At 44.9% G+C, this 15,651-nt stretch overlaps 1 protein-coding gene across 1 annotated transcript in view; it reads right to left on the bottom strand.

Annotated features, from left to right (window-relative positions):
* The window catches only part of ap2b1 (adaptor related protein complex 2 subunit beta 1), a 29,279-nt gene that overhangs the window by 6,058 nt on the left and 7,570 nt on the right, over nucleotides 1–15,651 (bottom strand). The window contains exons 9-20 of the mRNA XM_062988288.1: nucleotides 13,938–14,033; nucleotides 12,685–12,800; nucleotides 12,428–12,593; nucleotides 11,550–11,648; nucleotides 11,122–11,381; nucleotides 9,981–10,179; nucleotides 6,382–6,423; nucleotides 5,879–6,025; nucleotides 5,288–5,433; nucleotides 4,149–4,278; nucleotides 3,424–3,508; nucleotides 2,425–2,511 (exon numbers count right to left, since the gene is read on the bottom strand). Coding sequence (XP_062844358.1) covers nucleotides 2,425–2,511; nucleotides 3,424–3,508; nucleotides 4,149–4,278; nucleotides 5,288–5,433; nucleotides 5,879–6,025; nucleotides 6,382–6,423; nucleotides 9,981–10,179; nucleotides 11,122–11,381; nucleotides 11,550–11,648; nucleotides 12,428–12,593; nucleotides 12,685–12,800; nucleotides 13,938–14,033 — 1,573 coding nt within the window. The remainder of the gene's footprint in view (nucleotides 1–2,424; nucleotides 2,512–3,423; nucleotides 3,509–4,148; nucleotides 4,279–5,287; nucleotides 5,434–5,878; nucleotides 6,026–6,381; nucleotides 6,424–9,980; nucleotides 10,180–11,121; nucleotides 11,382–11,549; nucleotides 11,649–12,427; nucleotides 12,594–12,684; nucleotides 12,801–13,937; nucleotides 14,034–15,651) is intronic.

The following is a 15,651-nucleotide window of genomic DNA, read 5'->3' as shown; positions in this document are numbered from 1 at the left end:
CATCCTCACGAAGGGCGCGTTGAAGTGCCTACAGCAGCTATTTATAAAGTCGGTCCTATCGAAAGTGCAACTGATTTATTCTGTAAATGGTTCAAATATTAAATATGTAAATGAAATATTGCAAGAACTGGAATTTATTTGCGACCTTGGCAAAGAAATTACTGTTTATTTTAATAAAATAGAGGCTTAAAGCCTTAGGTTGATGGGTGTAGTCAAATTAGTCCTATTTATTTGGCCTCAAAGGTCACCAAATAGTCAATAAAAAAAAAGCTACTTCATGATACAAATGATCCACGTATGTATATTTTGACCCAGCTGATTTTTTTTATTTATAGTGCTACCCTCTTTTAGTCCGTTAAATCGAGGTTGAACTGTATGCGAATGCTGCCAATTGAATATCGGTTTAACAGAGGAACAATGCATACCCAGTGCATCTTTAATTTAGCCCAAGACACCCAAGTGTCACTTTGATCCCTACCATTTATGGATGCATGGAAGTGCACCCATACAGAGACGCTATGTGCAAGGTTTGAATACGGTAATCAGCATCGTCAACAAATAAAGAGAGAATAAAGAAAATGAAGATCCCGGACGAACCACCACATTTAGACTGTATCATGATGTATCATAGTTCTGAGCTGTGTTTTAGACTAATCACATTTCCTCTCCAGTTACAAATACATCAAAACGTAGCACTTGTATTATGACCCTGCCTTCTCCTGCTAAAAAAATGCCTGTCAAGACTCTAACTCAAAGCCAATTCTGAAACAATGACACTTTGAATGGATAGAACATGATCGACTGATTCGCTGCTTCGATTTGTCCCGCTGTGTCTGAAAACGAAGACGTGAGTGAGGCAGCACGCATTTGATAACTGCTCACCGATGGAGTTCTGAGTATCTGGAGACTAGAGCATAGCCTATCATCACTAAAGCCTTGAACTTAAGTGATTGGCGGGTTCGAAGGAGGAGCTATAGATCCTAAGAGTGAACTGATGGTCAACAGCTGGAGAAGAGATTACCAGACTACCAGACTGAGATCAAAGAGCCGGCAGGGCATCAGAATGCATGAGAGGAGAAAAGAGAGATGATGACATCAAGGGCAACTGAAACTGTATGAATTAGGATTAAACAGACAGGAGGTTTGTGAATGAGAGAAGCAGAAAAAGAGAAAAATAAAACATTGTGGTTGGTTGGGCTAGCTGTTTCAATCAATAAGAAATGAATTATTTCTATTTTTATACAGTGCCTCAAACAATATCCACATATAGACCTGATTGTTTCTCTTGACACTTTGAGGATATAATTGCCGTTTTACCCATCAATCTATACTTAATTACCCATAATAATGACGTTAAATGAATTCATTAGAATTCAAACCCTTTATTCAACACTTTGTAGAAGCATCTATGGCAGCAATTAGAACTGCAAGTTGGCACATGTGGATTTGGGCAGATTATCCCATTATTCATGGCTCTGTCAGATTGAATGGTTAGGTGTCTGGGAATTGACATCTTCAGGTCATCCCTACTGAAGATGTTCAATAGGGTTGGAGTCTGGGCTTTGGTTGGGCCACTCAAGAATATTCAGAGACCCAGATGGAAGCCACAGATAAACAGATAGATACTTTTCTGATTTTGAATGTAATCAAAGACTAAAGTCTAAGACTTCTGCATGTTTCTCCATATATCCCATTGCCAATTCACCTGTTGTAATTCTCAGCTGCCTGTACCACCCACTGGCCAAAGAGAGCTAAGAGTAACTTATATTGAGCTGAACAATAGGGTTTGAGTCTGGGCTTTAGCTGGGCCACACTCAAGGATATTCAGAGACCCAGTTTGAAGCCACTCCAGTCTTTATGTGTATGCTTGCTTTGGGTCACTTTGCTTTTGGGTCACTTTGAAAGATGAGCTGTTGCCCCAATCTGAGGAGCATTTTTGAAGTGACCATTAGGGTTCTATCCTACCTCCTTGACGATAAGTACCCAATTTGACCAGATGACCAATTCCTAAAAAGACTCCAAGCCTTAGATATTCCAAAGCAAAAATAGTGGACGAATGTAATGCAAGCAAATAAGGGTAACTTGACAGTGGTGGAGCTTAAACCAGTGATCTCTCGAATATTAGTCCAGTACCTAGAACCTATCTGGGTTTAGATTAGTCATATAGCCAACCCTAACAGTTGGTTACTTTTATGGCATTTTGTTCAGTGATTTTTAACTGTAGCCAAAAACAACCCAAGCAATAGAGGGTTTAGGGTCTTACTCAAGGGTCCTACAGAGACACACTGTGGTGTCTTTGTACGTGGACCCAAACTTCAGACACAATTGTGTGTGCTGATTCAATTGACCTTGTTATACGTAGAGTAGAAGAAGACCAGTATTAGACTCATATGCAGCCTCAATTACGCCAGCATTTATTCTTACCTGCATTTAAGTGACACTCCTTAATTTGGTACTGCAGCTCGTTCTCGTTGGGGATGTCTTTCCAGGTTGCAAGGAACACCTGCCGCTCTAAAAAAGAGACAAAAGAAGTGCAAAGAACTCTTATTTAGCCTAAAATTCCCCAAAGGAAAACACATAGCAACAATTGTTTACCACCTTTCCGAAGACGCTTGTATGTTTTTCCATATACGTATCTAATTACCAATTCACCTGTACCACTTTGCCTTGGCCAGTACCACCCCCACTGACCATAGAGAGCTGAAAGTATCGCATGTTACTCTGAGAGTATTGTATATCCCATCCAATGTGTGCAGTCGGGGCCACATCTCCTCACCGGACCATGGCAAGGCCTCACAGATAAGCGTACCATGTAAGGAGAGCCTCACTAAGAACTTGTCTGGGATTCAAACTCAAAAGCTCAAGATCTTAGAAGAAGTGGGGTAGTGCACTGGACCACCTGAGCACTCGCAAGTGGAATTTTAAGCACATTTTTTAAGCCCCCCCATTCTCCCAATTTTAGTGCAGCCAATCCAACGGCGTCCAAGAAGACGCCTGACACACACCCCGTTCGATGTGTGTGTAGTCCACCAATCCCTTCTTGTTCTCCCATACTTCTGTGGATTTGCGTGTGAGGTCGGCTTTCTCATACAGAGAGCCACGCCCCGATCTCCTGGAGCGCTCCTCCACAGTACAGTCTGTACAGACACCCTGGGCAACCGAGGTCTCCAACCCCTTAGTCCGGTCTTTCCCACCCAGCAGACTGAAGGTCAATTTTTTTTATCTGCTGCCTGCTAGATGGCGCCCAGCCGAACGGTACCAGAGCCGAGGTTCGAACCCTGGAGCCTTCAATGTCTAAACTAACAGACATTCTCAGACACCTTCTCATTCAGACCAAATATGCATCATTTATTTTCACCCCACTTGGCCCAAGTCCAAACTGCAGATAAGACGAGGTGCACAGGGCACCGGGGTGACGTTTACCCATTTTGCCGTCCTCCACGAAGAAGATGTTGAGCGGAATCAGCACGCTGAAGTAGAACACGTCGATACTGTTTTTCACGGCCACCTACAGCACAGGAGAGTCAGACAAAATGTAAAATGAGCAAAGGAATAAAAAAATGGAGCTCTGGAACATCAATAATAATAAAAAAAAAACACTCCAGACTCATGGCTGGGCGGGAAGTCGGTGGAGAAATCATCTAGGATCATTATGGTGTAAAGGCTGAAGGAGGAACACACTGTGCACGTCACAGCAGGGCACCACAGCAGCCCTGTTTCTTTACCGTACTGCTCTTTCTACAAGCTGCCTGCTATCAGTGAGGGGCTAAGAGCGAAAGGCTGTTCAAACATAAGCTGGGGGTGATTTCCAATTGAACTCAAAAGGAAACAGCAGTTCTGAAATAAACTGAATGGAGAACGTCACGATTTTAGCTGATGGATTGGCTCTCTAGAGCTGTCGCCACTGGCAAGCGCTAATCACCTTCTCTTTTTCGAACAGCGCTCGTTTTTTATCGACTGGGACTCACGACAGAGTGGATAGATCTCCCTGACAGACGGAGGAGATGATTACACAACCCCGGTGTAATTGTGAGAAAGATGAGCCTGCCAATTTGGGATGCCAAGCGCAGAATAATGATGCAACGCTACAACGTATCATCATGTCCGAGAGGTACGTGAGATCCGAGATCGTTGGGTCTGTGCTTTACCTGAAGGTTGTTCAGTGGGTCCATCTTCATAACAGGTCCGATGGTGTTGATAGGCAGGGAGATGTCGATGTTTTGATTCGGCATGAGGGGCGTGTGAACGGGAAGAGGGGTGGTCGGAATCATGCCAAAACTACCCAGGAGACAAAAAACCAGTGTGAATATGAGCTAGATTTGATCTTCCAGTACAGAAAGAGCATTTATGTTTCAAAACGAAGACTTACTGAGTACATTGTTATACATCAGGCATAACATTATGACCACCTTTCTAATATTGTGTTGGTCCCCCTTTTGCTGCCAAAACAGCCCTGACCCGTCGAGGTATGGAGTCTGACACCTTTCTGTCAGAACCAGCATTAACCTCCTCAGCAATCTGAGCTACAGTAGCTCGTCTGTTGGCCAGCCTTCACTCCCCATATGCAACAATGAGCCTTGGCCGCCCGTGACCCTGTCGCCGGTTTACCACCGTTCCTTCCTTGGACCACTTTTGATAGATACTAACCACTGCAGACCGGGAACACCCCACAAGAGCTGCCGTTTTGGAGATGCTCAGACCCAGTCGTCTAGCCGTCACAATTCGGTCCTTGTCAAACTCGCTCAGATCCTCACGCTCGCCCATTTTTTCTGCTTCTAACATCAACTTTGAGGATAAAATGTTCACTTGCTGCCTAATATATCCCCCCCACTAACAGGTGCCGTGATGAAGAGATAATCAGTGTTATTCGCTTCACCTGTCAGTGGTCATAATGTTATGCCTGGTCAGTGCATTGCTATATACTATTTGTTACAGTGGTAGCCTTGTGAGTAGAGTTTTGGGCTGTCAATTAACAGGTTGAAAGTTCGAATCCCTCTTCTATTGAGGCCTTTGAGGGTCCTTAACCCTCTCGGCTCCAGGGCGTCCGAACGATGGCTGACCCTGCACTCTGACCCCAGCTTCCAAACACGCTGGGATGTGCTAATAAGGAATTCCATTGTACTGTTACTGTATATATTTCAGACCCAACTTGGGATTTCATCATTTTTTGTCCAGTTCTAACCTTACAAATGCTCTAAACCTTACAAATTGACCAAAGTAGCACAAGTTCCCACAGACATTCTGCATAAAGCCACGGTTTCTGAACAAAATTTCACTTAATACATACCTATTCTTATTGAACTGGATGGCAAAGTCTGTCATGTGCTGCAGGGCTTTGTTAGTGAAGAACATGTCCATGTACATGTGACCTTGACGGCGTGAGAACGTTCCAGAGATTTCCAGCCCTTTCGCTTTGACTGCCGGCAGCCAGACCTGAAAGAAAAAACGTTTGCAGATTTTTACTTGCTGATGACTGCAACAGGTTTGTAGTTCTACCCCTGTTCTTCAATGGTCAGGACCCCCACAGGACCACCACAGAGAAGGTATTATTTAGGTGGGTCTGATCCACTCATACCAGCACAACACACACTAACACACATTAACACACCACCACCATGTCAGTGTCAGTGCAGTGATGAGAATGATCCACCACCTAAATAATACCTGCTCTGTAGTGGTCCAGTGGGGGTCCTGACCATTGAAGAACAGCATGAAGAGAAACAGATGGACTACAGTCAGTAATTGTAGAACTACAAAATGCTTCTATATGATAAGTGGAGCTGATAAAATGGACAATGTGTGTAGAAACAAGGCGGTTGTTTTAATGTTATGGCTGATAAGTGTATGTGTGTGTGAGAACATAGGTTGGGACACTCACAGCTTTGGGTGCCACGTAACCCCCTGTATTGTTGGCCATGCTTGTGGAGAGCTCAAACAGGTCGTTCAGGCCACTGCTCATGGGCGCTGGAGTGGGAGACGGAGCAAACGTGTTGGGCACTGAAGACGGAATGAAGTTCTGGCCAACCTAAGGAAGAGAGTAAGTAATAAGTAAAGCCCAGAGTAAATCAATTATTCAAATAATACGAGAAAAAAAGCATTTTAAGCTACATTTTAACCCACAGAGAGGAATTCTGATGCTAGGAACACCTGTAAACCTGCTGATTCACCCTGTTGGGGATCATATGATTCTACAAATGTCATACGGCTTTGTGTGGCAACCTAGAAGATGCAGCCTGGTTTAACAGACACAGGTTTACCGTGTCTGAGAGACCACGTTCTAGAACGAGCAAGGGTACAGGTGTTCCTAATAAATCGACAGTGGAAAACAAAAAAGGAGACAAAGACACAAAGCCAGATGGGTATGAAGGCTCAATGACTTACTGCCGGGCTGCCTCCGACGCCACCTCCAAGGTCTCCCCCGAGCTGCAACAGAGAAGTCACATTTAGATCAGTAAGAAAGTAGATGAAGCAAACTCCACACAGAAAGGACCCGGAACTGCTCCCCCTGGGAATCGAACCCAGGACCTTCTTGCTCTGAGGCGACAGTGCTACCCACCGAGCCACCCGTCTTCTTGTCATAAGCCTTGCCTTTTTTATCATCCATATGACTCCTAATATGACTTCTAATTTGATTCATCGCTCCGTAGAACTATGAAGGATCTTCAAAAAGTTTCCGCTCTTTTATGTTTTGGTTATAAGCCGTGAGGGTGGGAGGAGGAGTAATCGGGCGTGTCTGAGAGCCTGAGAGACATTTCCACCTTTTTGAACACTCTGGGAAGCTTTAAGGGGAAGAAGATTTTCATGTGATGATGATGTGACGATGATATGAGGGCAGTTGTAGCCTAGTGGTTAAGGTACTGGACTAGTAAGCAGAAGGTCGCTGGTTCAAACCCTACCACTGCCAGGTTGCCACGGTTGGGCCCTTGAGCAAGGCCCTTAACCCTCAATTGCTTAAACTGTATACTGTAAGTCGCTTTGGATAAAGGCGTCTGCATCAGTGGCTACGTGCTCAACCAAAATCATATTTTGCTGATGGCATTCAAAAGTTGGTACGACGCCGGGTGTGTTATATATAAACCATGTGATCTTATGGTTGCAACTGATAATATTGTAGTCCACGCCATGTTGTTATGCCCATATTTGGTAACCCGGGTCTAAGAGAAATTTTGAATGGGAAATATGAATGGAGATTTCGCAAATTGCCTCTCTGGAATCCTGTAGTCATAAAAAATTTTCCAGAGCTGTTACGTTTCGTTTTATGGAGATTCTTCTGTCTATTATCACTGGATCCTCTGAATTACGAAGTCGTTAAAGAGTCAAAATATGAATATTGCTACATGTAAGCTAATGTTACTGCGCACTGAATTGACGTCACTAGACTGGAAGCCTCTTAAATAACCGCACGAAGCAGCGCGATTCACCAGCGTAACAGTGGAGTGATAGTTTTACTTTATATTTTACAAGTTTTACTTTATATTTTTAGTAGCTAGCTACATTAAAGTAGAAAGCAAGGATGGTCGGGTGTTACGTCTTTGGTTGTACTTAACAAAAGCGGGCTGCTCTTTCCGTCAATTTGATTGGTGTAGTTCAGTGACGTCTAATTAATGTGCAGTAGCATTAGCTGTCGTGTAGCATTATTAGTATTACGATCCTTTATTGGAGACAATAACACCAGTAAAATAATTCATATAACTTTATTTCTCTGTTTTTTTGTTACCCTTTATTTTTATTTATGATGATGACTATTATTATATACTTTTATTTTTATTTATTATTATTATTATTGTTATTATCAGTCATATTCTTTTACTTCCCTGTATTTTTATTAGCCTTTATTTTTATTATTAATTATTATAATTATTCATTTAATTTTATTTTATTTATTGATTACTGTTATTATTATTATTACTACTATCATCATTCATATAATTTTATTTCCCTGTTTTTTACCCTTTATTTATCATTATTATTATTATTATTATTATTATTAATGTATTTATTATTAATTATTAGTGTAGCATTATTAGTATTACGACCCTTTAACAACCTCATAATTCAGAGGATCCAGTGATGTACAGGAGAAAAATGTACATAGGACAAAACGTACAGGGTTCTGAACGTGTTTATTTAGCACAGGATGCGTTAGAGCCCATTTTTTGAAAACCCCATTCACTTTTCCTATAGGAAATCTGACTTAGACCCGGGTCTCCAAATATGGGCATAACGAGGACTACAGAATGACGCACGACTTCAGTGGTCTATTAAATATGCCTAAAAATCCCAATCAAGCCACAATTTCCATTGCTTACAATTCCACGTGCTCTAGTCTTCTAACCATCAACCCCAGGCACAGCGGATAAATGTTTGCAAAATTCATTTAGCAAAATGAGCAATGTCTTCTCCCTTTTCAACTCCTCACATTATTGCTCTGTCTTTTAGACCATGTCGCTCATTAAAATGCGCCCAATTCTATTTCTTGCTCTGATGATTTACCGTGAGCTGCTGATGGAATCTTAATAAGTTCTAATAAGAATGGAAATCTGGTGTGTAAGTAACGTAACGGTGGCTCTAATGACGGCGTCGACTGTCACACTTTAATCTTTAATTAGTCCTGGATCTCCGTTGGATGCTTCTGATTAGACCGGAACGTCATTCAGGGCCAATATTAGATTTGGACTCAATTGTACTGGATTGTTATATTGCAAGGTTCAACCTCAAGCCAGTACGTCTGACCTGTGAGGTCAGGTGCGTCTCATTTTGGGCTCATTTCTTTATTCAATATACCCTCCGGCTTAGTAATATCAAGCCTGGAAAAGCACTTGATTGCATTGTTAGGATTTTATTGAAAAGTCCAATACCTCTAGGATTCAAGAGAGGATAAATTAATGTGTGCGTGTGTGCTGAATAGAATCCTTTAGTAATGGAGCTGACAGTCCACTTCGGGGCTGGTTTTTTGGGGGGTGCTGAATCAATGAGGACAGAAGAGGTTTTGCTCTTAACAGTCCTGTTAACTGTATTCGTGGTCTGATGTGTGTTCCTGTTATGTCAGTATATTTTTGCCATTTCCATCCCCAGTACATATATCAGCCATAACATTAAAACCACCTCCTTGTTTCAGCTCCACTTACCATATAAAAGCACTTTGTAGTTCTACAATTACTGACTGTAGTCCATCTGTTTCTCTGCATGCTTTGTTAGCCCCCTTTCACCCTGTTCTTCAATGGTCAGGATTCTCCCAGGACCACCACAGAGCAGGTATTATTTAGGTGGTGGATGATTCTCAACACTGCACTGACACTGACATGGTGGTGGTGTGTTAGTGTGTGTTGTGCTGGTATGAGTGGATCAGACACAGCAGCGCCGCTGGAGTTTTTAAACACCTCACTGTCACTGCTGGACTGAGAATAGTCCACCAACCAAAAATATCCAGCCAACAGTGCCCCGTGGGCAGCGTCCTGTGACCACTGATGAAGGTCTAGAAGATGACCGACTCAAACAGCAGCAACAGATGAGCGATCGTCTCTGACTTCACATCTACAAGGTGGACCAACTAGGTAGGAGTGTCTAATAGAGTGGACAGTGAGTGGACACGGTGTTTAAAAACTCCAGCAGCGCTGCTGTGTCTGATTCTCTCATACCAGCACAACACACACTAACACACCACCACCATGTCAGTGTCACTGCAGTGCTGAGAATGATCCACCACTTAAATAATACCTGCTCTGGAGGTATGTAGAGAATCAGATGGACTACAGTCAGTAATTGTAGAACTACAAAGTGCTTCTATATGGTAAGTGGAGCTGATAAAATGGACAGTGAGTGTAGAAACAAGAAGGTGGTTTTAATGTTATGGCTGATCAGTGTAAATGTATATGAAAATGTGTTTTTTAATAGAACACAGCGTCCTACATGTTGATCTAATTGCAAATCTATGTTTAAATATCTACTAATTAATTGATTAATTATTACTCAGTACTCACCAGACTGTCGAGACCTCCTCCCAGAAGGTCCACAGCACCCATCTGCATAGAGGACACCTGAGGCACGTTGACATTGACCGGAGGGCCAAGATCAAGGTTGAGCAGGTCGCCCAGGAGGTCACCCTGAGATGGGATGACCTGAGGCTGATCGATAGCAGAGGCCGGGCCGCCGCTAACCGGGCTCTCGCCGGTGTCGATGCTACGGTGCCAGAACAGAAGAAATAACCCGTCAGTCCAATCAATCAAGCATTGTCTTCATTTAGGAAACAACAATGTTGCTCTTGTCAGACGGGGCTCGTTCTCCTGTCAGCTGATGGGAACAGATTTCTGAATGAGTCAGATGAATACTAATATCTGCTAGCGCGAAGAAACATCGCTCGGGCTGTATGAAAGTACGGCTGTCATGATGCGTCCATCACCACTACTACCGCGACTAATCGGAATCTCTTAGGGTGCTTTCACATGAGAAGTGTTTTACGCTCTGCTCACCGTGGTAAAATGTGTGGAATAACCGTCAAATCCAGTCTGAAAGCTCCACATGTATCTGTGTTTAGCTGGATTTTCCTCCTGTTTCACTTTTAAACTTGTGTTGTACAGCTCAGGGTGCTGAGAAATTGTGAGAATCAGCTTTTCCGAGAGTCTAAAACTCTTAGCATTAAAAAAAACCCCTAATGTATTGCAAGAATGGCACATGAACACTAAACCTCTCTACATTAATAAGATTAATTAGTCGTTGTTGTAGTACAATAAGTCACGTTATGCTTTGTTCTCGTTAAGCTTTGTTCTCGTTAAGCATTGATCGCTATTTCAACGTCATATCAAACAGTTCGTCTCATTGGAGGAGCTTGAACAAAAATCAGTGGCAAACTGGGTCAAAGTTCAATCATATTTAGGAGGGGTGTCCATATAGTTTTGTCACCGGTGAGCTCACGTGGAATAACATTGAGAGCCTGAGTTCTGTGGGATTGAATCCCAGGCTGGGCTCACAAATACAGAAGTCACATGACATGACGTGAACCTATCCATTGGTGGGAGACATCAGTGCACCCCTAGTGCTGGTCCCAAGCCCGGATAAACAGGAGCGTCGTGTCAGGAGCAGCTCTACCGGTAAAGGAAACCCGGTATTCCCAGGTAGTCTTACCTGCCATGCTGGATGGGCAGGTGCTTACGGTGAATGCCATGGCTGCCCTCGACGAAAGCATTGGGTGGCTTGTGGTAAACAGAGGCCAGCGAGCCGATGTGGCAGATGAGCTCGTCCAGCAGCGTGGGCTCGATCAGGTCCGTCTCCTCCGAGATCAGCGGCTTCTCGGACAGCACCACCTCCTTGGCCGTTACCGGGTCGGTAGAGAGCAGGCGCCAATAGATGTAGCCACGGTCGCGCAGGTCAGGGTTGTCAGAGTCCTAAAAATAACAAAAAAACAATATGGAATTAAGTGTAAGTCTGTTGTATGATAGTGGATACTGAGTGACTGAGAAGCCCTCTTGCAAGCATAACCATTAAGACGTTGTGTTACGAGATGGTAAGAATCATCTAAGCTCAGTAGCTTGGTTGTACAATGAATGTCTCACCTGAGTGGCCAGACTGAGCACCTGCTGCACCAGCTCCTGAGTCTCCGAGGGCTTCTTCAAGAACAGCTTCACTATAGCGGTCAGCAGAGTCAGCTGAACCTGTGGTCAGAAAAACAACATATAGATTTAAGTCACTCTAAATCTATGTTGGACAAATATATTGGAAAAGAAAATTATGGCCGCTCAGGTGGCGCAGCGCTAAAACACACTAGAACACCAGAGCTGGAATCTCGAATACATCGTATCGAGTCTCGGCTCTGCCTGCCGGCCGGGCTGAGCAGCCACATGAACAACGATTGGCCTGCTGTTCATATAGGGGTGGGATTAAGCCGGATAGGGACGGGATTAAGCCGGATAGGGACGCTCTCATATCTAATGCAATTACGCCCTCTGCTGGCTGATTGATGGCGCCTGCACAGAGATGGGAGAAGAGTGCTGTCAGGGTGTGTCTCTCCGTACACGGTGCCGAGCTGCACTGCACTGCACTCGTCAAAGTGTAGGTGATAAGATGCATACGGCATGCGGCCCACGTGTCGGAGGGGGCGTGGGTTAGCTTCGTTCTCCTCGATCAGAGCGGGGATCGGCATCGGTGGAGAGGAAGCGTGACGCAATCGGGCAAAAAGGGGAGAAAATGCATTCAAAATAAAAAAAGAAGGAAATTATGCTTGAGGGGGTAAGCTAAAAGAGGACGAGGATGGCCAGCAACAAGATGCACGGATACAATTAGAGAGAGGAACAGTGTACAGGCCGTTTATAAGCCTGAAGACACAAGTAGTACATAGGATGCTCTGGAGAAACACTATTCAGATGGTCACCAGGAGTCAGAACTTGAATGCATTAAATATTAATAATAAAAATAATCCATAAGAATGACAGACCTGCGTGCTTTCATCATGGAAGCCCTCCAGGAAGCTCTCCAGGAGCTCATCGGCATTGTCAATCCTCTCTGCGTATTCACCCACGATCCAGATCATAGCGGCCCGGGCATCCGGTTCATCCAGAGAGTCCAGGTTCTCACACAGCGTAGCAATGATACTCTCATACCTACATAAAGATCAGACAATAAGTACCGTGTTGTACCGCGCTGTACTGTTCGAGAAAGGAACCCACATCCTGTACAGATAATGGAACTGACTTGTTGGGGTACTTGCGGAAGATGTCTCTGATCACCACGATGGCCTCCTGCACCACATAGTTCACCTTAGTCTGGATGAGGTCGAGCAGGGTGCTCACGCAGCGCTCGGCTGATTGCTAGCATTTAAAAAAAAAAAAACACAGATACACAATTTAATAACAATAAGCTACAACTAGAGAGTGCATTTCCGGAGAAAATGCGAGTGTGATTGCCGTGTAGCGGTAGGCGTGCGCGCGTATCCCGACGCCGTTTCTAAGCCGGGTGCGGCATCAACGGGCCGGACCATTCAGAGTCGGAACGGCGTCGATATCTGGATATCTCCAAAACGGGCGTGGCGGGCGGCCGGGTGTGCCCATCCAAAAATTACATCCATGTCCCGGTGTCATCAGTGGGCCGAACGATTAGGAGTTGGAACGGCGTTGATATCTCGACATTGAAAAAAAAACGGGCGTGGCAGGCGGGCGAGGGTGCCTAGCCAAAAATTGCATCCATGTCCCGGTGTCATCGATGGGCCGGACGATTTAGAGTTGGAACGGCGTTGATATCTCTAAATATATAAAAAACGGGCGTGGCAGGTGGGTGGGGCTGCGTATCACTATGCTGTATCCAAGACGGGGTGTCATTAACTGGCTGGATGATTTACAGTTGGAACGGTGTTGATATCTCGAAATTTCCAAGAAATGAATTGAAGTGAATTTGACAAAAAAACGGGCGTGGCGGGCGAACGGGCGGGTGGATCCAAAAGCTGTGAACAAGCATTGTTGTAATTTACGGGCCAGACGATTTATAGTTGGAACGGTATTGATATCTCGAAAAATGTAGAAAACAAAGCCAGAAAGATTGGCCAAAACCGGTAAAAAACGGGCGTGGTGGGCGAACGGGCGGGCGGATCCTAAAGCTTTCTTCAAGAAGTGATGTCATTAACGGGCCGGACGATTTAGAGTCGGAACGGCGTCGATATCTCAAAATTGTTTCGAAAATGAATGGAAGTCTATGGGACCAAAAAACGCTACAAAAACGGGCGTGGCGGACGGACGGGCGGGCGGATCGAAAACCTGTATACAAGGAGTCCATTCCCGTATGGGCCGGACGATTCGGCGCTGGAACGGGGTCGATATCTCGAAAACTGCGGACGAAGAAAGCCGGACAAAAGACGGGTGGAATGAGGCAATCGCACTAACTATTAGTATTAGTAGTTTAAATGATGGTCCACTTCCAAAGAAATGGCCACGATTTATGGTCTACGGTCCTACCTCTACTTTGATGGCGCAGCGCCCGATGGCTCGGACGGCCTTGCGCACGAAGTCCACGTCGACCTCGGTGGCGTACTCCTTCAGCTCAGCCAGCACCTTGAAGCAAAAAAAACCAAAAAAAACCCCAGATGTTTAATTAAGGTACCCGGTTATGTACCCTAGGCTTAGGTGGTGGAGGAATACAGAGAGCATAGCGTGATCTGCTATGTGTGTTAAAGCGACATCTAGTATCTCCAGTTCACCTCACTTGCACGTCTTTGGACCGTGGGAGGAAAACCGGAGCACCTGGAGGAAACCCACGCGGACCCGCCTGGGGATCGAACCCAGGACCTTCTCGCTGTGAGGCGACAGTGCTACCCACTTAGCCACCGTGCCGCCCATGTGCAGTGCACGTGACCTTGGATGACCATAGGGTCTGTCTGAGAACCTAGTGATCTCTCTGCATAGATGCATGTTACTTCATGTTGTAGCACCTCATCCAAGTTGGTTTGAATGGCGTAAGGCTCACTGTGTTAGCTCAGTAAGCAAAAACTGCAGCTCACTAGGTTTCGGAGACCCATAGTAACACAAGCCGGTCCAAGTGAGCAAAATAAAACAGGGGAACTGGTTTACCGTGAGCCTTCCTGATTTACTGTCACGAGATACCAGACCAGATTTTGTGACTGAGCAGATCTGGGCTTTGCACACTCTACAGTTACAGAAGCTGCTGGGCGAGAGACGGGCTTTTACCAGAGGGAGGAAATGTTTCCTGTTTCCTGGCGATCGAGTTTTACTCCACCGATACTGATGCTGGGCTTGTCTGAGCTTGCCTACGCTAATACAGTAATCCTCCGACGGTCCCTGAACAGACTGCAGCTCAGACTGTGATGATGCTCAGGCTGCCTCATATAGGATCTTTATATTTCTAATATCAAAGGAATATACACCGATCAGCCATAACTCACTGTCTAGTTTATCAGCTCCACTTACCATATAGAAGCACTTTGTAGCTCTACAATTACTGACTGTAGTCCATATGTTTCTCTACATACTTTTTTACCTGCTTTCATGCTGTTCTTCAATGGTCAGGACCCCCACAGGACCACCACAGAGTAGGTATTATTTAGGTGGTGGATCATTCTCAGCACTGCAGTGACACTGACATGGTGGTGGTGTGTTAGTGTGTGTTGTGCTGGTATGAGTGGATCAGACACAGCAGTCCACTCACTGTCCACTCTATCAGACACTCCGACCTAGTCGGTCCACCTTGTAGACGTCAAGTCGGAGACGATCGCTCGTCTATTGCTGCTGTTTGAGTCGGTCATCTTCTAGACCTTCGTCAGTGGTCACAGGACGCTGCCCACGGGGCGCTGTCGGGTGGATGTTTTTGGTTGGTGGTTTATTCTCGGTCCAGCAGTGACAGTGAGGTGTTTAAAACTCTGATCCACTCATACCAGCACAACACACACTAACACACCACCACCATGTCAGTGTCAGTGCAGTGCTGAGAATGATCCACCACCTAAATAATACCGGCTCTGTGGTGGTCCTGTGGGGGTCCTGACCATTAAAGAACAGCGTGAAAGTGGGCTAACAAAGCAGGCAGAGAAACAGATGGACTACAGTCAGTGATTGTAGAACTACAAAGTGCTTCTATATGGTAAGTGGAGCTGATAAAATGGGACAGTGAGTGTAGAAACAAGGAGGTGGTTTTAATGTCATGGCTGAATAGAGG

Source organism: Trichomycterus rosablanca, chromosome 26 (genome assembly GCF_030014385.1).
Source record: "Trichomycterus rosablanca isolate fTriRos1 chromosome 26, fTriRos1.hap1, whole genome shotgun sequence".
NCBI lineage: Eukaryota > Metazoa > Chordata > Actinopteri > Siluriformes > Trichomycteridae > Trichomycterus > Trichomycterus rosablanca.
Note: the sequence above shows the minus strand (reverse complement) of the source record. Positions and strands in the feature narration are given on the sequence as shown.